At 53.1% G+C, this 24,721-nt stretch overlaps 1 protein-coding gene and 1 long non-coding RNA gene across 6 annotated transcripts in view; one reads left to right on the forward strand and one right to left on the reverse strand.

Annotated features, from left to right (window-relative positions):
• Ttc7 (tetratricopeptide repeat domain 7) overlaps positions 1–24,721 on the forward strand; it is a 98,963-nt gene that overhangs the window by 69,919 nt on the left and 4,323 nt on the right. For all 4 annotated transcript variants that reach the window (XM_006524201.4, NM_028639.3, XM_017317451.1 and 1 more), the window contains 4 exons: positions 6,388–6,504; positions 9,123–9,217; positions 10,730–10,864; positions 17,733–17,935. In XM_006524201.4, coding sequence (XP_006524264.1) covers positions 6,388–6,504; positions 9,123–9,217; positions 10,730–10,864; positions 17,733–17,935 — 550 coding nt within the window. The remainder of the gene's footprint in view (positions 1–6,387; positions 6,505–9,122; positions 9,218–10,729; positions 10,865–17,732; positions 17,936–24,721) is intronic.
• On the reverse strand, positions 11,404–23,733 carry LOC102632541. 2 transcript variants are annotated; one of them, XR_003952232.1, is made up of 3 exons: positions 23,082–23,733; positions 17,982–19,176; positions 11,404–11,767 (listed from the first exon to the last, which is right to left on the reverse strand). It is a non-coding gene; the product is annotated as an uncharacterized LOC102632541 (long non-coding RNA). The 2 variants fall into 2 exon arrangements; XR_001782166.2 differs by having other exon boundaries at positions 22,889–23,733.

Genomic DNA, 24,721 nt, shown 5'->3' on the forward strand with positions numbered 1-24,721 from the left:
ATCACCGGCTGCACGGGCACCTAGGGGACTGGCTGGTGCTGTGGGTGTCCCCGAGGGAGGACAGCTCCTCTCTGTGTCTGTCCGTGCACATCCTGTTACTCTGTCATGAAGCGGGGACCCCTGTTGCTGCTCCAGATTTTATCCCTGCTTTTCAGCTTCCTCCACCCCACCCCCGGCTACCCTCCTGATCCCTCTGGCATCCAAGTTCACTGGTCCCCAGAGACACCTCTGTTCTTGGAGCTTTCCCACTTCAGACCTAAACCTCTGCCCTGGAGACTGGATGCTGACCTTTGCCCCTTGTATTATTGAAGTCTGAAGGTCTCTCTGTGGCAGAGGCTGCATCCTCTACTCTGCTTGCTGCCCTAGTGTGGGGGAGGGGGGTGGAGGATGGGTGTGAAACTGGACACTTGTACACCCCAGGAGACACTCAGATTGGCAGGAAGGGACTCCTGGGGCAGAAGGAAGAGAAGGGGAGGAAACCTGGAGGATTTGGGCATCTCATGGTCCTGGTCCTGCTTAATTGTTCTGATTTGACTTTATTTGTGTTGTTTTTAATAGAACAAGATCTCATGTAACCTAGGCTGGCCTCGAACCACTGATCCTCCTGTCTTTACCTCCTGAGTGCTTGGAGCATAAGCTTGCATTACCACACCCTCACTACCACACCTACCATAATTTAACTCTGATATGAAGAAGTTAATGGCAAAGTGAGGTGACCTATCAAGTGAGGTTAAATATCTGGTAAGGGACAGCACGGGGACTAGAACTGGTAGCTGGGCACTGTGGCCTGCCTGGACCCCTGGGGCATTGCATTTCTGCATTGACCTTGTTCTCCCAGCGGCCCCAGGAGTCATGGAAACTGTTGCCATTCGAGTTTTACAGATCAGGGCGTGGATGGGGCTCTTAGTTTGTGTCTTACCCCAGGCTCCATGGCTCCAACCAGGGACGCCATTGTCATCAGAGTCAGCTCAGCTCTCTGAGGCCAAGCTGGGGAAGCCAGGGATTTCACTGGGCTCAGGCTCCGACCTGAGAAGTTAAACCTTATAGCAGTGCGGCCCTCACTCAGAGTACACCTTGCTTTTTCACTCAATTATATGTTTTCTATAAAAATAGAACTCTTCATTAAAATGGCGCAGCAGGCCATCAGCTAGAATTACTAATTACTGTCCTTTAGAGAGATAATGTCCCCTTCTGCACACTCGCCACACCTGCCGCCACCCTTCAAGGAGCCAGAGAGAACAAGAAAAGCCTCCCGGGACCTCAAGAGCACAGTGGGGACTAGTGGGGCCAGGAATAATGGAATGTTCTGGGAGCTTCCCTGAAGGCTTGCTTCCTTGAAATTGCTCTGGCCCCTGGGGACATCCAGAGGCTCTGAGGGATCCTTCCACTTTGGCTATGTTCTTCTGTGGTTTGGCTCAGGCTTGTCTGTGGAGTAAGGAAAGCCACTGGAAGATAAGGCCTAACCAGCCAAGGCAAGTCTGAGCCTTGCAGGAAGACGGGTCTGAGAATAACAGAGAACAGTTTTGCAGCAACTGGACAGCCATGTTGTTCCATGGCCATCTCTGCTTTGCATCTGCGCAGGCACATTTGGACAGGCTGGGGCTCTGAAAAAGAATGAAGTACCCCACCTCTCACTTGACAGGAAGTGAGCCAGGGCCAGGGTGATCCCCTCATCTTGTTCCATGAGAGGCCAGACTTCTGTCTGCACTCTAGCTTCCTGCTGGACACTTGCAAAAGGGTCATCACAACCAAAGAGGGTGCTTCCTCACTTGTCACACGGGCTGCAGACGACCGGGCAGGCCAGCAAGCTCAGGCACTTCCCAGAACCTTCAGAGGTAACTGGCCTAGAAACATGTTCCTCTGGATCTGATAAAGTCTCAACTTGAAAGCAGAAAGCCTGCCTGATGTTCGGGACAGCTGTGGCTTCCCTGGGGCTTCAGCTGCTGATCATAGCTCATCGGGGTTTCAGCCTCATGGGGAGAGTATGTGAGTAGGTGACTTTCCTCCCGTCTTCCAGGCATGGAGCCTGTGACACGCTCAACGGAGGTGAGACTTTGATTCAAGTTTCTGTCTCTCAGGCCAATATTCATGGTGCCGTTTAAGGCCAATAATGATTAAAGTTGGCCATCCCTCTCCTGGAATAGCTTTTGTCAGGGCCCAGTAGATTCTGGTATTCTAGTCCTACAGAAACGTTTCAGTTATACTTTTTTTTTTTGCCTTTGATCCCAGAGATGAAGCTCCCCTAACCCCCAGTCAGAAAAAGCCAGACACCTGCACACCACCCCTAGAACACACATAGTACACCTAGACCACTCATATGAGGTAAGAACTTGCTTGTGAGCAGTTTGGAATGGAACTGGCTAGTGTGTTGCCTATCAATATTATGAGTCCCTCCCACAGTGCAGTTCTAAGGAGTCAAGTGACCAGACTTCCACGCTAAGCACGTATGCTAAGTACCAACCCAGGAACTGGGGAGCAGGGCATCGCTGCTGAGGGGTGAGTGAGCCGGTGAAACTTATTGGCCAGGTGGGCATAAACTGCTGGACACAAAGATAAATGGTGAATTTCCCACCTCCTCCTGGAATATCTGATTAGAAATACTTCCTATGAACTTATCTCCATTATTAAACTTTTCAAACAAGAGAGGCGTGGCATGTAATTAGGTGCTAGCTGAATGCACAGTCACCTAGGGGTTTCTTGAAGGAGGACCTCAGCCTTGGAATTTCTTCCTAAAGTTTTATAACTCACTTAAAGACATTTTAGACTCATCTCTATGCGATAGATGATGGGTCTGAAGATAGGAGAAAACCAGGCTTGCTCAATCTGCCTTTCCTATTGTTCCCCCCACCCCACCCTGCCCTCAGATGCACAGGGTTCTGATGAGGCCGTAACCATAACTCCAGCCAGTTACAATGGAACGCCAAGGGCTCTGTCTGTAGGGCTAGATAAGGAGCGCCTTAGTGAGACGTGGACCCAAGTGTTTAAAGACCTGAGTCTGTAGATCCCTGTCGCCACCGTTATGTCTAACACTAAGTTTGAGACAAGCCAGCAGTGTGTACTTCCAGACTTATGAAGACTTATATTGGGAAAGGAATATACGGCCACATGGAAATACAGAAGAAGCCTGAGGGTGACACATGGGGGGGGGGGGGTGAGGGGGGGAGAAGGCAGGAATGAGAGGTGGAGCCCAAACTGGAAGGCCTTGAGGATTGCACAGAGGCCTGTGCACTGATGGTGTGGACATTAGGCAGGTCGAGCTCTGTTGTATGACTCCTCCAGCAGTACTCAACTTCCAGCCTCACGAGCTAATTTGGAGCCTTGGTGTGGCTGTCCAGCAGCTGTGGATTAACTGGGTCCCTGAAGTGGGCCTGGAAAGGAAATAGGACAGAGAGGTGGGAGAGAAAGATGAAGCTGAGACAAAGTCTCTGATCAAGGCTCAAAGTTTAATTTCCAGCTCTGTGTTTATATAGGGAGAGACCACAGACCCATTCTTTGTCTCAGCTGGATGGAGTTACAGAGCAAGCTGTGCAGGCAGGTCCACTCCTCAAAGCTCTTGTAGGAGATTGCAAATGCAGCGGAGGCCAGGGGGACTCCAGCTAGGTTGTAAAAACCATCCTGGGTTTGTTTAGCCTACTCAAGGCTGGGGAAAGGGCATACCTCAGGACCCTCAGCCTGAGGCTCACAGCCAGGGGTGATTGTTGGGGCTCTTGCCCAACGTAGCGTGGATGTGGTTGGATTGAGAAATTCCACTCCAGGTCACTCAAGCTAGTGGAATGCCAGCCACTGGGAAGGAGGATACAGCCTGTGCGGATGGAGGCTCTTTACCCAACTCACCCTGTCTGTCCCAGGCACATGGTACCTCTGGCCAGTCTTCAGGAGCCCATCCTAGCTCTGATGTGGGGACTTATGTGTGACTCAGTAGCAGCAACGGGGACGGATGTATGGCCAAGAAGGCTATCTGTATAGAGTCCCAAAGGTTGGGGCCTGGGTTGCTCTGGGAACTCAGGTTGAAGCTCTCTAACCCTTGGCTCTCAGTGCTGTTGCCTTCCTGCCCAGCCTGGGTTCCTTCACTCTCCCACACTCCTCCTCCTTCCACCTGGTCATCCGACAGCAGCTCCAGCAAGACGTTGCTCCTTCTCTTCCTCTGCATTCAGATCCGAAAACACAGCAGCGCGTGATTCTCTGGGCAAGCCGGCATTTATAGCACTCTAATTGTTACCTTAAAGCAGAAATTGTATCTTCCACTTTGTATTCCTGAAGGCAGAGACCCCTCCTAACATTGGCATATTGGACTCTGTAGGGATCTAGGGAAGAAGAAGCAGGCAGCACCCATTGTACCCTGCAGCTTCTCCCTCCTGGCTGAGCCCTGCTCTGCCAGTCTCTCCCCTCGGGACCTGACAAGCAGAGGATGGGTCATGGGCATGATGCTCAAGAAATGTGGCAGAAGGGCTGGGCAACGTGGGGTATAAAGTCCAGGTGGGGCTGGGCGTGGTGGGGCATGCCTGGGACCTCAGAGGCTCGTGCAGGACTTCAAGCCTAGACTACGTCGAGAGTCCCAGGTGTGCCCGGAGGCCGTAGCGAGAGCCTGTCTCAAAAACCAGACTCAACAAAAACCAAAAAGTTGCTAGAAGTGCTTCTAGGGCACGTGAGGCCTGGAGTCCAGACCCTAATACTACGCAAAACAGGGTGTTGGCATAAAATTCACAGCTCTCATCTTAGAGGGAATAAGAGACAGCTATCCCTGAATAGGAGCTAGTTGTCTGCTAGTCAATAGATTCTTTAAAGGTTCTTTATTTACTGTCACGAGATGCTAAGTCCAACATAGATGTGGGCAAGGAGTAGATATTCTGGAGGGCCAGAGCTTATTCTAAGATCAGGTAATTGGCCTCCGGGCCTGCACCATTCCAGTCTCTCCACAGTACTGAGATTCTAATCAGCCAGTCCATCTCTGCTGACGGGCCTCCTTTCCAGGTGTGTCCTCTCAGAGCCAGATGCAGCCTCTTTGGAAGTTTTCGTTCATGAGGGCATTACACACGCTGTAATCACAGCACGTGATGGGTGGAGGCGAAAGCGCCTAGAACTCAGGGGCATTCCCAGCCATAGAATGAGTTCTAGGCGGTCCTAGGCTGCATGAGAGCCTATCAGAAATAAGTAAGTCCAGGCTGATGGGCAGATGGAGAGGGGAGGCCACGGTAGGGAGAGGGCAGATGCTAATGCAGCAACACAAAAGGTATTTTTGAGGAAAAGTGGGGGGGGGGGGGGAATGTGTGCCCAGAACCCAGACTCTCTTCTGAGTAGCACTCTAGGGTGAATTCCACCGTCTTCATTATCGTCTACCAAGTCGTAGTCTAAAAAGAGCTGTAAAAGGCCCAGAGGGCGAACATGGGGGCCCAGGCCTCAGCCCAGAAAAAAGTAAGGCTGCGCCTCTTGAGGTGAGACTGCAGCCTGGGCACTTCAGGTGGGGCTCACCGCCCACTTCAGCCTCCCTGGAGCAGGCCTGTGTGGCCACATGAGCCATGCTTCTTGTCAAGTTTATGGCCCAATGGTCCCTCTGATTCTCTCGCAGTGGTGAGATGGATCAGAGGGTCTCAGTGCTTGCTGACCACTCTGAGAACTAGGCCCCAGCCTTGTATGGATCGCAGAGGCTCAGTCATTCAGCCAAGGTAGACAACTAGGTAGCTGCCGTATAAAATATATTGCCAGTGTGTCGATCTCAAAACACTGGTGCGCAGTGATACTTCCATGTCGCCTGGCCCCCTCTTCCAGCACAGGTAGACTCCATAATGAGAAAAGGCTAGCACTTGACACTGCAAGGCTTCCTGGCCCTCCCTAGGCCTTTAGTGAACAAGGTCTGCTTTAAATGCTTTGGCCTCCACCGATGTGTTCTGGGTATTGATTGAAAGCTGCTTTCTGACTGCAGGAACATGGCCCAGACATACATGCAAGATGAAACGCCCATACACATAAGACACACTAAGAGGCTATTTTCCAGTTGAGGCTCTTGCTGAGGCTTGATACTAGGCCCCTTTGTGGGGCACGGAAGTATAAATCCCGGCCATGGGTTAGTAGACCCCGAGGTGCTACTTAGCTGAGCTTGCAAAGGAGCAGAATACACCAGGCAGAGCTGAGCCATGGTTGACTACTGGAAGAGGTGGGCAGGGAGATACTGTATGATCAAGGTGGGTAGGTGAGTGAGGCAGGCACTCGCAAACACTAAAAGGCGTCTCGTTGTTAGGCTGTGAAGGTGAGGAGAAACTGAGGCACAGAGAGAAAGCTAGCATCCGATGAGTGTGGTAGAGGCTGTGCTTCTGTGGGCTGGGGAGGCGAGCAGGGGGTATGGAGGAAAGCCTCGCCAGGGCCTGCTGACTGTAGCTCTCCTTTCCATAGCCTGATGTTCACCAAGGTGAAGCTGGAGCAGGTACTGAAAGGCCCGGAGGAAGCCCTCGTGACTTGCAGACAAATGCTGCGGCTGTGGCAGACCCTCTACAACTTCTCTCAGCTGGGGTAAGTGGCTGCCATCGCCCCTTGGGTTGCTCAGGAGAGCGGGCAGAATAGGCAGGTGGTGGTTGCCTCGAAGGCCACAGTACCCACAAACTGGGGTTGGTGGTTTGAAGGGAGATGTGGAACTCAGCATCCAGGCCTTCTTGTTCACAGCTGAGTTTGTATTCCCTGGCAATCCCTCCAGAGCCCACACAAAGACCCGGTTAGAAGACAGCATCTGAAAGAGGCCCAGCTTCTTGCTTCCGTCTGGTCCGGCACCAGCCACGTACATCTTCATTATCAGAGACTGACTCAGCTCTTATCTAATGTGCCAGTCACTTGCCTGTTATGTGACAGTACTGGGACTTGAACCCAAGCCTCCTGAGTCCCAGATCATGATGCACATATACAGGAACTCTGGAAACCTAGAAGGCCTCCATACTCCTTAGAGCAGTGGTTCTCAACCTTCCTAATGCTGCGCCCCTTTAATTTAGCTCCACACACTGTGGTGACCTCCCCCAATCATAAAATTATTTTCATTGCTATTTCACAACTGTAATTTGCTACTGTTGTGATTCGTAATATAAATATCTGTTTTCCTGTGGTCTTAGGGGATCCCTGTGAAAGGGTCCTTCAACCCCCTCAAAGGGGTCATGACCCACAAGTTGAGAACTGCTGCTTTCAAGAACCCTCTCTCCTAGTGAAATCAGAAGAGGCCCAGGAAAGTAGAAGTAGGATGGAGTGGAAAACTCTCAGCGTTAGCCCTCCCTTTGCAGGCCACTTGGCCTGGGAGATCCCAGAGCAGGACAGGACTCATAGGTAGAAACTTCTAGAAAGCTGTGCACGATGGATTTTTCACAGAGGGAGAAGAAACACTTGCTGGAGGTGGGCACGGGAAGGCCAAGGCTCATCCTTGGGGTGTTTGCATTCAGATGAGCTTTGCTCTCCAGCCCTCTGGCTACAGCATCTGGACCACAGACTGGCTCAGTTTGCACAGGAGTTGCCCTGGAGCCTGCTGCTTCTCATCTGCCTGGCGGGGAGGCTGCGCATCCAAGTGGCTTTGACTCAGAGCAGCTGTAGAGCTGCCAGGTGTTCTCACAGGGGCAGGGACAATTGAGCTGATGTCCCAAGTCACCACACACACACACACACACACACACACACACACACACGCGCACACGCACATGCACACCACACACACACACACACACGCACACGCACACGCGCACGCGCACGCGCACACACACACACACACACGCGCGCACACACACACGTTCCATTCTGTCCCGAGAAGCTGCTCGGGCCCGTAATATAGAGTACCTCTTCAGGAAACTTCCACAACTCTCTCAACCCAACATTCCGCAGGACTCAGCCAGGTTGCTACTTGGCCCACAAGCCTGGATCCAGTCCCTCCTGGCTGCCTCAGGAGACAGGAAGGGTTTTTCTTTGAAACCTAGAGCTGTAAACCAGAACCCAGTGCTTGTTAAAAAAAAAAAAAAAAAAAAAAAAAATCTAATTTTGGGCAATCTTAAACTAAAACCGAAATCTACAGTCTGAGGGTCTGGTCTGCCCACCCACCCTAGCCAGCCTGTGCCACCCCACCCAACACCTCTGGGTTCTGTTCAAACCACACTGATATCCTCATCAGCCCCAGTCCGTCCTTCTTGAAGCTACCGGCCACCCAGAAGCCACTCGGCCCTGCCCATAATGACTTGCTTCTCTTGGCCTACTCCCCCTCTGGTACGGAGATCTTCAAAGTAACATGTGGCGGCACAGCTCGTTACCCTTAAGCCTGTGGCAGCACAGTCCCCCAAGATGGGCTGTTTCCGTGTTTAGGAGAGGATCTCTCATGGGAAGAGAGGAAGAGAGAAAAAGTCTGTCGGGTGCCTGGATGGAAGTGAGCCTGAAGTAGTCTCCTGCGCGGGTGTCAGTCAGTAGCTTTGTGAGCTGATGTCAGGCTGACAAAACCAAGTCAGGGCCAGTGTGAGTTAGGACAACAAAGATACCCTGGGCTGTGGGGACATCTGTGGAGCCAGCATCTTGGCATATCTCCAAAGAGAAGACACCTTCTGGTTCTCTTGAGTTTTCTCGGGCCGTGCCAGGTGCCACTGGCTTCCTTGGCAGTGGAAGGGACCAGCCGAGAGAGCAACAGCTGCTGCTTTTCTGAGCAAGGGTTTTCTTCCTGCCCCTCCCCACCCCAGCACCTCCTACTCTGAGAAAAGAGAATGCTCTCAGTAGGTGGGAGACACAGGGACTTAGGGAAAAGGGTGAGGAACAATAGGAGATCACTGGGTTTGTCATCTGTCAGGGCTTCTGTTCTAATCCAAGCTCCTTTGGGGCCACCTGGCAGTCTGAGGATTCCATTGCAGAGGGTGGCAACTGAACCTTCATGCAGGCTGTCCACAGAAGCCACCCAACAGTGCCTGTGCCTGGAAGTAGAGGTCTCACCTTCAAGGAGGGCAGCAACACTATGGAGAGTTTCTGTGTCAGCCTGGGTGCTACATGCTGGTCTGTCTGTCCTTCCCTGCTATTCTAGCTTGGCTCTCTCTCTCTCTCTTGAGCCTGGCTTTCCTCACGCTCCCAGCTGGCTCTGGGGCCACCCATCCTCTACATCATGGAACCCTGCCCTCTTTGCCTTTCAGGGGCCTGGAAAAGGATGGCAGCTTTGAAGGCCTCACAGTGAAGAAACAGAACGGTATCCACCTGACTCTGCCAGATGCCCATGATGCAGACTCTGGTAAGATCAGGGCTGGTCTTGGCTCTGGCTAGGGGGTAGCAGTTGGCCCACAGATGGGCGGTGGTCACTCCTGTTGGGGGCAACAGAAAGAAAGTCCCTCCCTCCTAAGCAAAATGAAGAGGGAGGAATTGGGGCAGGAAGTTGGTGTGAGCGTGGTCTGCTGCCCCTTAGACCAAAGCCTGAGGCCAGAGTCTGCCCAGTGTCTGGCTCGGGCATCAAACAGAAAGGAATGGGCGAAGCTCATTTCAGTTTAAAATTAGGTTGGCTGAAAAGACTCATCTGGAAGCCCGGGGCTGGTGAAATTCAAATGAGTTCAAGGATTACAAATATACATACACCTTTAAGGCTAAGACCTGCTTCAAGCAGAACACATTCCTCAAAGATACAAAGAAATTAGTCACAGAGTGGAGATAGAAGTGGAGTTGGACTTGGTAACACTGGTTTTTTTATCCCCACACTTCCTGGGACTTGAGGCAAGCTGTACTCTGCTGTTTGAGGAATGGAGTGGGTTTCACCAGCCAATCCCAGTCCTTGACTCCAGAGACACATACAGCTGCTGAGGGAGCCACTGAGCCCAAGGAAAGAGACAGGAATTATATCCAGTTATCAGGGCTTCACTTGTTCTTGTCTCATAAACGGAAGTCATCTGTGGTTTGTCCCAAGGCCTCCTGAGTTTATCGGAACCTTCGTTGCCTCTGAGAAAGAGAAAGTGTTCATGTTTCACCTGCATGGGATTTCCTTTAAAGATCTATTTATTTCAATGTATGTGGGTGCATTGTTGCTGTCACTCTCTTCAGACACACCAGAAGAGGGCATCGGATCCCCAATACAGATGGTTGTGAACCACCATGTGGTTGCTGGGAATTGAACTCAGGACCTCTGGAAGAACAGTCAGTGCTCTTAACCACTGAGCCATCTCTCCAGCCCTGCGTGGGAATTTTAAAGGTCAACAGCCTTAGGTATCTGGAGAAGGGTCCGTACCACCCACAGTCACAGCAGGAGAGGTCCTCTGAAAGCCTAGGTTAGCAATGAGCTATTGCCCAATCATCTTTTGCGTCGCAGCTTCAAAGGAGTGGGGTCTTAACATACATGAAACAGTGTATACTATGGAAACAGAAAGTCAAAATCACAAAAGAAGTGGGGGAAATCACCCCTCGATTTCCCATCTAAAGAGAGGTTTGGAATCCTTGCCGTGCACGCCCATTTTCAGTAGTTTTAATGTGGTTGCATTCTGTGCGTTCGCCTGCACAGTGTGAGCACCTGCACACCTATCAGTGCCACATAAGTATGTGGCGACCGTGTCTTCAGAGCCTCGTGTGACTTACACCTCCACTTATTTTTAATCAGCCCCTATTGTCGAACAGTTAGGTAACTTTCTGTTTTCTGTAGTATAGGTGGAGTCCAGTGAACATCTTTGCTGGCCTTATGATTATTTTCCCTGGATGCTGGCTGGACACTGATGGCCCCTAGGCCAGCGGTATCCCGGCTGACCTGTGACCTCTTGTTCTGCAGGCTCTAGGCGGGCGTCGTCTATCGCAGCCTCAAGGCTGGAAGAGGCCATGTCGGAATTAACCTTAACAACCTCAGTCCTGAAGCAGGGCCCCATGCAGCTCTGGACCACACTGGAGCAGATCTGGCTCCAGGCCGGTGAGTGTCCCCTGACCCAGCAGGGGAGTCAGTCCCGATGACGCTCATCTGTGTGGCTGAAGCCACCGGACGCTCAGATCTCGAGGATGTCCTTGAGGATGAAGGAGGTGGAGATTTCTGGGGAAGCTTATACAAGCTTATACTCTTGAGTTCTATAGTCCTAACTATTTTCCAACTCACTCTCTTTCCTCCCTGCCCCCCACCCCCAGTCCTTTGAGACAGAGTTTCTCTGTATAGTCCTGGCTGTCCTGGAACTCACTCTGTAGACCCAGCTGGCCTTGAACTCAGAAATCCGCCTGCCTCTGCCTCCCAAGTGCTGGGATTAAAGGCGTGCGCCACCACTGCCCAGCCCTCTCTCCCCTCTTTAATCTCACCCTAGCCTCAGAAGAGGTTTGCATTCAGAACCTAGACACTGGGGTCTTGTCCTGGTGCCCCAGGATCTTCAGAGTGGAGAGGCGTGTTACAGAAGAACAAAACCACCCACCTCCCTGTCTCTGAGGTTTCTGCTTGCATTATCTACCTGGCTGTGGGTTTCTTTCTTTGCCCAGTGGGGGGAAAGTCTTGGTCAGGAGAGGATAAAATAGTCCTGAGGGCTAACGACATGGAGGCAGGTGTCCAGGTGCCGTACCTTTTGGTCAGCAGCCAACACTGCTCCCACAAGCGAACGGCAGCTGGAGGGATAGGTTTCCGGAAGCCCCGTGCCGCCTGACAACCGGCTAGCCCCAGTCTGAGATGACTCACATGGAAACAGTTGGTGCGGCACGTAGTGGGTTCTCCGCAGATAGTCCATGACTTCTGGAGCCGACTTTGCGGTCGTGGTGGGCCAGAGGCTATGAGGCACCCACAAGCTGTGTGCTTGGTGCAGAAATGTCAACGAGTGACTTGCTGGAAAGTGTTTAGCAACTGACAGTAGTGTGGTAGATTCCAGGGAAAGAAAAACCAAGAATAACAGTCAAATCAAATGTCTTTGGCAGAGGAGAGGAAGGTGAAAGACCTGAACTCTACAGGCCGCCCTGCCTTGGTCCAAACTGCCAAGACCTGGGGCACTGTGTCCTCTGGGTTAGTCTCACTTTCAGCCCTGTTCTCACAGGGACGGACTGTAATTCCCAAGGATGGGGTAGGGTAGAGGGCATTAGAGAGCAGACAGTCAATTTCCTGAATAGGTAGGTAGTCTTGGCAAGTCAGAGTTCGAATGCTCACTCACAAGACCCCAAGGTTATCCCTGGCATGCTGCCACATATGAACACATTAGTGTGCACCCCATACCCACTTTTCTCGTCCTGGACTCTGAATGTGGAGGGAAAAAAATTGGATCAGGATTCACAGAAAACCTAGACATGACAGCATTGTAATAATGTAAACACTGCCCTGCTTACCACGTCAGGGTTTCTCAGGCTGTGTGAGGAGCTGGGGAGAGCGGCACCGTAAGAAAGTGGACGGCAGGGACGGCGGGCATGGCAGGGACGGTGAGGACAGTGGGCATGGCAAGGACGGCGGGGACGGCGGGCATAAGCAGCCGCTTTTGCTCCCTCAGAGAGCTACGGAGCCACACGAGCTTTCCGAGAGACACGACAGCCTGGGGCCGAAAGCTACACCCATGCTGGGGTCAGCCTCAGCTTCAAGGGCAGTGCCCATATGCCCGTGAGCCCTGGGTCTCTTGTTTTACTGCTGTGTCTTGAATTTGTACTTGGCTGTGTGATTGCAGATCCAAAACTGCAGTGTCTCGTACAGGGGAGAAGACAGTGCCGAAACAACAACCCCTGGAGCCGCTCTGCCCTCTCTAGGGCGTTGCTCTTGTCTGTGTGGTTTGCAGTGGCCCCTTGCAACATTCACACTCTGAGGCACAAGATAAACATGGTGGGTGGGGAAAGCTCCCTCCCTCTCTCTTCCTGTAAGGACTGGAGTCTGCACACATCACCTCGCCTGACCTCGTGACTCGTGGCCAGGGCTTTGTTATGTGGCTGCCCCTAACTGCAGTTGGGCCCTGGCATTATCCTTCATGTCCCTGTGCCTTACCGACCATGAGATCTGCCCTTCTAGAAGAAGCAGGAAGTAGACATTTTCCATGGTCAAGGAGGGAGGAAGAGAATGTATCCTAGGTCTCTCATTGTGAGTATGTTAAGACCCGTTTGTGTCCTCTGTCCCCTGGATGCCATCTTCACCAGCATCTACTGAGGACTTGGAGGAAAAGCTGCCAGGACCAGGCCACCAAACTGCCCCCACCTGACCCAGGCTAGGCATACAGTGGACTCCCACTGATGATGCTACTGATCCTGAAAGGCGCTGTGACTGTCCAGCAAAGAGGACCCTGCATAACCACTTCAGTTTGGTCAGGGATAAATTGCAGCCTCATCTGGTCAGTGAGTTCCAGAAAGCCATGTCCCTCTCCCCAGACTTACTCTCGTTCCTCTCCCTCAAGGCTCCCAGCCGCAGGGAGAATTTCCACTGAGGCTGTCATTACAGATCTTGCTTCCTGGGCAGTAAGTCTGTGAGAATGGGAAGTCTGCCTCAGACACGTGGGTATTCCAGAATCTTCAGTGTGAAGAGGGGGGCCATTCCAGAAGAGCAACACATACGCACACGCGCACGCACACACACACACACACACACACACACAGACACACACACACACACACACACACACACACACCGTCTTCATCTCACTCCTTGATATCACCTCTGTGTACCAGAGAGATCGCATTGTGGACACCGAGACTTCCCTGCCCTGCAGATTCAAGGACTCCTGAGCGCTCTCTGTGTCTGAGGCTATCCTTGTCTCTGTCCCCACTCAGTCACCTAAGTGTGTGCCTTAGGGGGCCTCATCCTGCAAGGCCACTCAGGTTGACACTTAGAAGGCACCCTGCCTTTTAGGGCAGGGTTAGGCTGAGATCACAGGGGAGAAAAGGGCCACAAAAGCCACCTGCTCCTGTGACCTTCACCTCCTCTCAGCCATCTTTGATCTTAACCCTTCGATGTCTTCATGGCAGGCTCCTCCCCTGCCTGCTCCTCCTGACATCAGTGCCTTAGAAGAGCTCTTCAGTTGCTCCAGGGGTTTTTCTCTCCCCTTCCCTCTACAGTCTGAGTGGGGTCCTGGCCCTGACCATCCCACCCCTGCCATGCTCTCTGGGACTCAGTGCTGGAATGTGTGTGTGTGTGTGTGTGTGTGTGTGTGTGGAAGGGGGAGGGGTTGCTCTTCTTTGGAGTCTCTCTGGGACTTCTGACCTTTCTCCAGCCAACTCACACATTCCCTTTTCTTTCTCCCTTTATTCTGAGCACCCCTACCTCCTCAGGGCCTGCCTTGTGGGGAAAAACGTGGACCTCCTTTGAGATGGAAACCTGTCCTCACTGCGGGGGGGCGGGGGGTGTCAAGGCCAGCCAGGGGAGATTCCTTTTAGATCAGCCTTCCTAAAGCTGTGACCCTTTGATACAGTTCTTCACGTTGTAGTGACCCCCAGCCATAAAATTATTTCATTACTACTTCATAATTGTAACTGTGCTACTGTTGTGATTTGTAACGTAAGCATCTGATAGGCAGGACATCTGATATAGGGCCCTGTGGAAGGGATCAGTCAACACTCAGAGGGGTTATTTTCTCTCCTGTCCCCAGCCCTGCACAACTCCCTCCCTTTTCTGGGGTCTTAGCAGCAGGGCCTCGGCTGGGAAAGCCTTCAGCTCCTGGATGAGCCTTCTGCTTCTCAGCATCTGGCCAGCCTGAGGACAGCACCCTCACTCTTGCACAAGATTGTGGAAATGGGCCCTGGAGAGTTAACTCAGCCACCAGCCTGGGGCCTAGCCGCCCTGGTTTTGGCAGGAATGTCAGGGCACTGGAACCAGCTCTGGGTGTAGGGTTAGACCAGGATGTCTCCGAGAAGAATAAAAGGGACTCTGGCAAAGCTCCAGGGACCAGGTGTTTTCCATTTCTACCCCACAGAGAGAAGACACAGAGGGAAAAGAGCAGAGCGGAAAGAGAGCCTTGGAGCTGAGAGGAAGGAAACCAGAGACAGGATGAAGAGGAGATAGAGAGGCAGGCAGGGAGGACTGAGACAAGAGCAAAGTGAGGGAGGACCTGGGGGAGGATGGAAGCGTGGAGATGTGCTAGCTGCCCTCAGATAAACCTGTGCTCATAGTGATGAGCACTAATCCAGCCCTAGCCAGGGGAACACGTGGGTCCCATGGGCCTTGCTGGGCCTGGCAGCCAGGCCTGGAAGAAGAGGATCCAGGCAGTGGTGGGCACCATGCCACCAGGCTCCTGCCACAGTTGCAGCTGGCTGGCTGGCTGGCTGGCTGGCTGGCTGGCTAAGAGCACCATGTTTGGTAAAACAGCAGGCAATAGCTGAGGCACCTGCCCATGGTCACTGAGGCTCTTGACACATGCTGCACTGAAGCCCCCAGAACCCCTGTGGCTGTTGTCACGTCTGAGGCCTTGCCAAGGAGTCTAGACCTGTGTGTAAGAAGCTGTTCACAGCATGGCCAGAGCCCTCAGGAGACCTGCCACTCTGACTCTGGGCTGTGTCACCTTGGCTTCCTGCCTAAGTGAGAAAGAGACCCAGCAGAGAGCAGGGTAGCCCACTTCTCAAGGAGTGTTTCTTTTTGAATGGCTTCTCAACCAGGCTTTGGGCCTTAGAAAGCCCCAAGACCTCAGCCCCACGGTCCCTAGCACTCACTCTAATTGAAATCTGTTGCTGTGAATATACTGAGGAGTACCCAAGGCAGGGACCAGGGACGGTCTCCTGGGGAACTTGGAGGACAGGAAAGCAAGTTGTAAACAGCTTAATGAGCCATGACAGGGTCGCGCGGGCCAGCCTGGCTTGGGCTGCTAAGTGAGAAAGACCTAGGCACTGAGAGTCTGACCTTGGATCCTCAGGGCTCCCGTCCAGAGAACCATCACCACCACAGGTGCTGGTACGTGTGTGGTGTGGGCATCCACCCTGCGCCAAGCACCGTCTCTCTAGCGTACCCCAGGGGTCCTGCCACAGGAGAGCCTGCTGCAGCCTGGCCTTTCTTCTCTCTGCCTGCTTAAATGTGGGCTCCTCTAGGAAACCCTTCCTGACCACTATGACACTGACCCAGCCCACACCCAGAAATGGCGCCTGTGGTTTCCCTGCCCTGAACCTCTTGGGTGTTTTAGTGGCTTTAGTTGGCCGCTTCCCTCGTCCACTCTCCTTATGGGTAGACGGGACACGTGGTCAGTGTTGAGTGGTTATGCAGTATACGGTCAGCTATGAATGCAGCCTGTTCAAAGGCCCCAGAGGCAGCTCAACAGGAGAGCTGATATGGACTCAGCCAAACCCCTAACCACTGGCTAGCTCTGCCCTGTGAGGCCCTGGCTCAAAGATGCCCTCTCCAGTGTTATTCTGTCTCTAAGGACGGGACCTGTCTCTCTAGCCATAGTTTGGTTCCTCTGGTTTTCTCAGATTATCCCAGCTTCTTATCACTGTTAGATGAAAGTGCTCCAAATGCTCTCTGTGATGTTGTGGGATGAGGCCAACTGATTGGATTACACAATGCATGTTAGGTAGCATTCCTGCTAAGAACGCCTGCCACTCTGTACTTCAGTCGAGGCCTCCTGACAGGCAGAAGGGATGCCAGAATCAGCTCTGTCCACCTCTTTTTGGGAGTTTCCATTGGAAATGTCTGTTACCTTCCCCACCCCAGACGTGCTCTGAACTGGGGTAACCTCAGTGTTCAGCCTGTGCTAGGAAAAGCTCTTGGCAGAGTCACAAGCCAGACTCTGCTGGCCTCCCGCGCGTGTGCGCGCCCCCCATCTGTGTTACCACCCTTCTGCGACTTCCGCATGGGCACCAGCTCCGGGAGGGGGCAGCCGAGCTCCGGGGGCTGCTTGGGAAGAAAGGCAGAGTGGGCCAGTGAGCAGCATTTCTAAAAGTGTCTGTGGTGGGCGAGCGCCTGTGAAGTATGGGGCTGAAATGCGCAGTTCTGTGGGCTGCCCTGAGATGGGAGAAACTGCACCTCCCGTAGATCTAAAGCTCGGGGATAATCTGATGCTGCCGCTAGCCAAAAGGCGTGTGTGTGTGTGTGTGTGTGTGTGTGTGTGTGTGTGTGTGTGTGAGAAGACTTTATAGAGTGAAGCTATGGGGGAGGGGAGGCAAGTCCTCAGCTTAGCTGTTTAGAGGGAAGATCCTAATTACACATATGCCTCCCTCTAAGACCGCTTGTCAGAATTCATGAGACAAAACAGCTTGTGAGGCTGGGGTTTGCCCAAGTCGGCCTCCCTAAATACAGGTTTTACCCATGGCACAGATACCTCTTGGTCTTTACTGTGGGCCTCCTCAGAGGCCCCGGAACTCTTGGCCTCTGTCCTTCACAGTGCATGGCTCCTCCTGGGCTTCAGGCACACTCCCATTTCATCCTGAGCATGCCAGGGCCCAGTAAGCCCCTTGGTTAATGTGCCTCAAGACAAAAAGACCTCCAGGAGAGTCACCTGGTCTGTTGCCACGCTGCCGTCTGTCTAGAGAAGCAGACAGACACTGAAACATGTCAAAGACATGCAAGCAAGCTGGGCCAAGCCATTCCCCACCGCCTGCCCACCCTCCGGACCTAGCGTCAGATAGCCTGACACACACTGTGACCCTGTCAGTTACTTTGTTCCCTCTGCTGTTCCTGTTTCTAACGTGGGATAGCAAAAGTACTTTCTTCAGGGTTTCTGTGGCATTGACTAAAGCAGTTTGTGTGAAGTACCCAGCGCGGTGACTGACAGTACCCACTGTTACCCTTACAATTCCCAGAGAGGTGGCCCTGTGCTGTGACTCTGTGGTGTCCTCTGTTGACTTCCTGGCTCAGGGATGAGGGTCTGGGCCGCTGCCTGTGACTCCCCGCCCCCCACTCACACTTTGCCCCTCTACTCTCACAGCTGAGCTGTTCATGGAGCAGAGACAACTCAAGGAAGCGGGTTTCTGCATCCAGGAGGCTGCTGGCCTCTTCCCCACCTCTCACTCGGTACTCTACATGCGAGGCCGACTAGCTGAGGTGAAGGGCAGCTTCGAAGAGGCCAAGCAGCTGTACAAGGAGGCTCTCACCGTAAACCCGGACGGCGTGCGCATCATGCACAGCCTGGTAAGCCACTCTCCCCTCCCAAGACCTCCCTTCTCATCCCCCTCACCCCGGCAGGTGCCTGCTGCTGCTGCTGCTGATGATGATGATGTCGATGATGCTTCCGGGCATCTCTAGGAGGTGATTTCCTGCCCGCTCTGCTATGAGAGACATCTGTATATGTCTTGTAGGCGTGAGCTGTTTCCCTCCCATCAGAGTCTGCACTGATGGAGGAAGAACTCTGGAAGGGATGAGTTTTTTGGGTTTGTTTGTTTGTTTGTTTGTTTTGTGGCTTCCATGTTGCTGTGAAGTTCTGTATGTGGTCTGCTCTCAAGATCCATGGCCACTCGTTAAAGCCTTACCCTGGGAGATAATCCAGACTCTCCGCAGTTCCAAAAATCGCCTTGTATGAGGGTCCTCAGCCTCTCCTCAGCCATTGGGCTGCCTCTTTCTTTCCAGGGGCGTTCTCTTTCCTGGTGGGACTCAAGGGTCTCAGAGGTGAACCATGTCAAATCTGGCATGAGTGTACATTGAGAAGAGCCCCTGGGCCCAGTTCTGGGACATGGACACAGGATTTGCATACCAGGGACACAGTGACACGCCGGCACCCGTAGTGGGGAGGTTTGGTAGTTGAGAAGCGCTTATCCTGACCTAGCTACCTTCTTCCTTGGGTGGTCATGGGTAGGTGAGCCTATCTCTGAACCTTGAGTGTGCTTATTCATCCAGTGAAGAGTCTCTTGTTAGGGAAGCAGTAATGTGTTCCCTACTCTGACAGAGTAAGACTCTACAGATGACCTTTCACCCCTGTTTTCCTTGCTGCTTCCAGAGAACAGAGAGATGAGGACAGAGTGGTCACTGAAGGGCCACGTAGGAACCCACAGTCAGTGGGACCATGGAGAGGTCTTGGTTCACATCGGATACCCCTTAGTGTTGAGAATGGCTGTTGCAGCAGCTCTAACATCTGGCTCTGGAGAACACAGGGTTGGAGCACAGGGTCCCATGTGGGCGGCGGTCTCCGTTGCCAGATCTTATTCCCCTCTGACAGGAAGCTATAGAAGCTGGGTTTCAAGTTGGGTTTGAGGAGGTCAGGCACGCACTCAGAAATCCCTTGAGAGGATGGGAGCCCAGGGAGAAGCTGGACCGAAGTGTCTTTATTGCTTTGTAACCCACTGGTTCCTGAAAACGGAACCAAGCGAAGATTCCCTGCTCACTTCCCATTCCTGCTGCCGGATCTCTTCTTAGGTTGTATGAATTCTGAGCCCCAGCTAAGAAAAAAAAAAAAAAATCATAGGCCACAATGTCACACAGCCTTGTCTGTCCCTTGCCATGGCTCCCCCTGTCTTGGGGTCAGCCCAGCTAGTGTTTGGTGTTTTACAAGGCACACCTTCTCCTTCCTCCTGCATTTCAGCATTGGCTTTCCAGGTTAATGCCTCACTAGAGGTCACATCCAGAAGTCTGGATTATTGAGGAGGACTGGGCTGCCGCCATTCCTCGTGGATCTGAGCCCGAGACCTCAACCCCCAAACCCAACAGAATCCAGTAACAAGTACAATTTTGAAGTAACAGCGTACCATTTTTCATTTATGCTTATTATTGTTTGTAGCTATTTTCTTGAAATTGAAGCAGTTTCCAACCATGGGTTTCCATGGTAACCGAATAGCCGTCCAGAGTAGCTCCCTGCAGATGTTACTGAAAATGGTCCTTTTTCTCTTCCTGGGGTGCCTTGCTGATTTAATGAAATTGGAGCAAGTTGGAGCCAGGGCTGCCCACTCTCAGTTACCAGCAACCAGAGGGGCAGCCGGCTTCTGAGTGGGCAGCCCATCCCTTTTCCACAGGCTTTGTTCCTGCCAGCATCCCACACGTATGCATAAAGAATAGCAAATCGCAAGCCTGGAGAAGATTTAGTAAGCATACTTTCCTAAAGACGTGTGAATGCTTTAGCATGTTGCTCTCAAGTGTTCCCCTCATCTAAATGTCTTCCTTGTGCTGCTGGCCTGTGACTCAGGACATCTGGGCTCTCATCCTGGCTCTCGTTTTGGTTGACTTGGGTGACATAGGACAAGAGTTAACTCCCATTGTTCCCAATGTCCCCTTTTATAAGTGGATAATAATTGTCCCTAGATTATAGTGTTTTTATATCAAATGAGATAATGCCCGTGGAAGTCTACAGTGAAATAGGAAAGGAGACCAGCTAGCATACAGACCACTGTTCTCCGGGCCCCTTCATTGACGGGCATTGCAATCAATCATAGCACCCCCAGAGAAATGGACTTTGGTTACAAAGGCCTGTATAGCACCCCCACCCAGCCATCCCAGGCCTACGGGAGTGGTACTAGATTCTAGGGGTGACAGAGGAGGCCAGCCTTGACCACCCACAAGTTATGAGAGAGCTTGGGCATTGCGTCATTGGATGAGCCAGGGGTTTTTTTTATTCCCTCGTATCAAGGGGAATAATCATTTGGTTCCTTATGACTTCAAAGTGTGTTTTCGGGTTCAGGTGAACTGCAAGCGGTGAGAAAGAGACCACTTAGGGTACCTTTGTCACCATAGTGACAAAACATCCTGCAGCAGCAAGAAGCCTAAGCCCAAGCCCCACCTTCTGCCAGGTAGACTTCTGTGAGCCACATCGCATCAGTAAGGGGGTGAGGTGGGGGTTGGGGGGGCTTTGGCACAAACTGCCTTCTAGTTCCAGGGAAAGTTTATGGTCAGTGGGGAAGTGAGGAAGCAGGGAGGAAGCAGGGAGGAAGCAGGGAGGAAGAGGAAGGACGAACCAGCAAGGCCAGAATTCCCTCTGGGACTGCTTCACTGGTTAGCTACCCAGGGAGCGGTGGCCTGGAGTTGAGTGTGCCTTTCAAGCCCAGCTGACCTGCACTTAGGTCCACTTTGCCTTGTTCACTGTTTAACCGAGGCCGAGGAACCTTTCAGAGGTTCAGAATTCCTGTCTGTGACGTGGGGATGGCTATGCCAAGCATGAAAGGCTGCTGTTAGAGTGCAGCTGAGTAAGCGTGTAGCGTTATGTATGGGCTCCGTGTTCAGTTGCTCCTGGTTTGCAGAGGGAGGCGGGAACCCTGAACCAAGCCCAGAGGCTCTTTGCATTAAATCTACTCACCACGTGCCCCAGAGAAAGACGGCCAAGGCACGGGTATTCAGGACATGGGATCCCCTGTCTTGTGGATAGGACCTCGTGAATACGGTGCAAGGCCATGCTGACCTCAGCTAAGGGGGGAGAGAGATTTGCAGCCTTTTCTCCCCGGTCTCAGGATGCTGAAGAGGCGCTGTGGTGATAGGCTTTGGCGAGGCATGCTGCTGTCTCTGCAGGCCCTGTGCCGTCTGTTTGATGATGTCACAGAGAAAGAGCTTTACTCCTCAGCCTCTCAGGACACTCTTCTTCCTCTGTAATATCCTGAGAGGCTGAGATCTCTGAAGGTTCTCCAGTGTTGTGCAGAGCGAGGGTTACACAAAGCAGCCAAGCCTCGGGGCCCCTGACACAGCCCAGACCCTTCTGCCTCTGCTGCCATGACCTGGATCTCAGGGGCCAAAGCGATTTGATGTGGCTTGGTGCTTGCCCGTTAGCTGGGCTGCGGTGGATGGCTTTGAGAAGAGCAGGCAACTGGGAGAGCAGGAAGATCAGAAGTCTGGCCTTTTGCCGAGAATGGGGAGGATGGGGAAGAGAGACGGGGAGGATGGGGATGGGGGGAGAGATGGGGAGGATGGGGAAGAGAGATGAGGATGATGAAGATGGGGGAAGAGATGGGGCACATGGGGAAGAGAGATGGGGAGGATGGGGAAGAGAGATTGGGAAGAGAGATGGGGAGGATAAGGATGGGGGAGAGATGGGGAGGATGGGGATGGGGGGAGAGATGGGGAGGATGGGGAAGAGAGATGACAAGGAGGATGGGGAAGAGAGATGGGGAGGATGGGGAAGAGAGATGATGAGGAAGATGGGGAAGAGAGATGGGGAGGATGGGGAAGAGAGATGGGGAGGATGGGGAAGAGAGATGACAAGGAGGATGGGGAAGAGAGATGACGAGGAGGATGGGGAAGAGAGGCGGGGAGGATGGGGAAGAGAGATGGGGAGGATGGGGAAGAGAGATGAGGAGGATGAGGAAGGGGGAGAGATGGGGAGGATGGGGAAGAGAGATGGGGAAGATGGGGAAGAAAGATGAGGAGGATGAGGAAGGGGGAGAGATGGGGAGGATGGGGAAGAGAGATGGGGAAGATGGGGAAGAAAGATGAGGAGGATGAAGATGGGGAGGATGAGGAAGGGGGAGAGATACTGTGGGGTAGCCACGGTCTGAAGCTTCTGTCTGCCAGACAAATTCCTTCTGTGGAACCGTCCTGACCATTTGACCCCCAGATGAGGTGATTTGGTTGTGCGTTTCTTTCCACTTCTCCCTGGAGGCATGCTCCTTGTGGCACACAGATGTGGGGGAGAGGAAGTCCTGGGCATTGCCTCTGTAGTAGTGCAAGGACAGGCCAGGGTTCAGAATCCCCCCGCGACTCCACCCAGCTTGCCTGGCTGGGCACAGTTGTCTTGTTGAGCCCCAGGATCCAGGAAAAGACTGTGTCCAGTGGTGGCCCAGGGTGTGGCCCTTAGCCCCGTGTCCCACAGGCTACCCATTCCTTAAATGCCTCTCCTCTAAAACTCAGCCTCATAATCTACCCCAGTCCCCAGCAGGTGAGTGGTGAGCCTCCACCAGCAGTGGGGCTGGCAAAGGCTTTCACTTCCTGGTCCTCTGTAAGCCATAGAGTCACCAGATGTGACCTGCCTGTGGGTACTCCAGAGCTTTTGGCCGCTTACCCTACAGACCCCTCTGAAGACAGATAACCTCAGCCAATCAGGGAAGACAGTTGTGCTGCATCCCAGAGACCCAGGAAGAGAAAGACACAGGCGTGGGTTTGGTCACACAAGAGCGACCAGCCACCAGTACTCTAGAAGACCCCTCCTAGGCTGGTCTAGTGACCCTGGGTACCTACCTTCTCAGCAAGGGCCTTTCAAGAAACCCAGGGTAGCATATCAACTGGACACTAGGTGCCCTTTGCCTCCGACGGGAAAGTAGAACTGGCCGGTGACTCTAGTAGCTGTGTTCTAGAAGGGGTATGGGACTCGACGGCTGTGTCCCCGTCTGGTTGGACAGGTTGAGGGAGCAAACCTGGAGCCAGCACTGACCTAGAAGCATGTAGTCTCCCCAAGAGTGCCTGAAGAAGACCCCTCCAGTGCAGTGGCTCCTGAACGCAGTCCCGGTGGCTTCAAGCGGGGCCTCCAGGGCCCTGCCGACTCCCGCAGCCTCCCGGCTGATTCCCAGCTTCCCGGCTGGAAAGGCTGTTAACAGAATCCCAGGAATGTGCCTGGAGCTCAGAGAGAAAATTCCCAGACTAGCTTCTATAAATACTTCAGGGCAGGGGTGGGGAGCAGCGCCCAGCTTGGCCCACAGCTGGCCTAGCACTAAGGACCACTTCCCGGGTTGGGCTCCCTAGAAGACGTAAGCCCACACCCCCTCGGGACCTTTCTGCTACGCCTCCGTTCTTCTGACATCATGAGGCACTGAATTAATGGGGTGAGAGTGTTAGTGGCAAAGCCTAAGAAAGGGCTAAGAAGGCCCTTCCTTCTTTTCCACACCCAGCTATGGCCTCAGTTCTACCCTGAGGCTCAACAGACAACGAACTCCTAACAGGAAATGCCCCGCACTCTCAGTCTCCAGACCTCGGCCAAGTATAGGCCCCTCAGACTACAGGCCTCCTGAGCTCACTGAAGCAGGAAGTCCAACCCAGGAAGCCCTTAAGGCAAAGCCAGGCATCCTTGGCTGTGGTGTGTGTGTGTGTGTGTGTGTGTGTGTGTGTGTGTGTGTGTGTGTGTGTGTGTGTGGTGTGTTGTGTGTGTCCAGGACCCTCCCACCTGGCTTCTGTTGAGAGCTGCTGCCTTGCTTAGAGCAGAAAGGCTGGCAGGGAAGTCAGTCTCTCTCTCCCCCCCCCTCTTTCTCCCTGGAACACAAGCCGGGAAGGTCCACAGGAGCCCCACGGTTACCAACTATGATGTGGAGGTGGTGTCTGACCTCAGGAAAGGCTTCCTGGGAGAACAGAGCCCTCAAAGAGTGGTGTGGGCAGGAGCCCTTCTGAGAGCTGAGGAAAGAGGCACTAGAGATGGGAATTTCTGGAGACTTTAACCATCGTCCTGTCTGTCCCAGAAGCCCCTGTGATGGCTGTTTGTAGTCCAAGTGCGTCATGCAAGTACAGTGTTCCACGGGCATGGGTAACTTTTACATGGCTGCCAACTCCCTGTGAGCGGGCAGCCCAGTCATGGCTCCACAGTGAAGGGTCAGAAACTAAGGGCCTCTTCACAGAACTAGATCCCTCCCAGCAGATGAGGGACAAGCGGGGACAGAGGGGGGGACTCTGTGGGGACAGACTGTGGATTGAACTGAGACACCAGTTCTGTGTTCCCACCATCTCCCTGGAGACCTGGAGCCAGTGAAGTGTCAGGAGGGTGCTGATGGGCCCTGGGGGCAGTGCCAGGCTGGGGACAGCAGGTGAGACCTTGCATCTTCCTGTGCTTGGGTCCCACCCAGTTGTCAGGCAGCAAACAGCACTGGGTTGCTACCAAACACAAATGCTGCTGGTGTCAGGGGCAGGTGGCCACAGATCCTGTTACAGGCCCTGGGCCTCCAGGCCTTAGCCTGACCCCATCCTGGCCTGGTGTCTTCTTTCAGGTTCTAAGGTCAGCATGTTGGGGTGGGGGTGGGACATGAGCCAGTTCCACTGCACAGTCCTTCCTAACAGAGGACCCTGCCATCTCCTTCCGTCTAAGGAAGT

Source organism: Mus musculus, chromosome 17 (genome assembly GCF_000001635.26).
Source record: "Mus musculus strain C57BL/6J chromosome 17, GRCm38.p6 C57BL/6J".
NCBI lineage: Eukaryota > Metazoa > Chordata > Mammalia > Rodentia > Muridae > Mus > Mus musculus.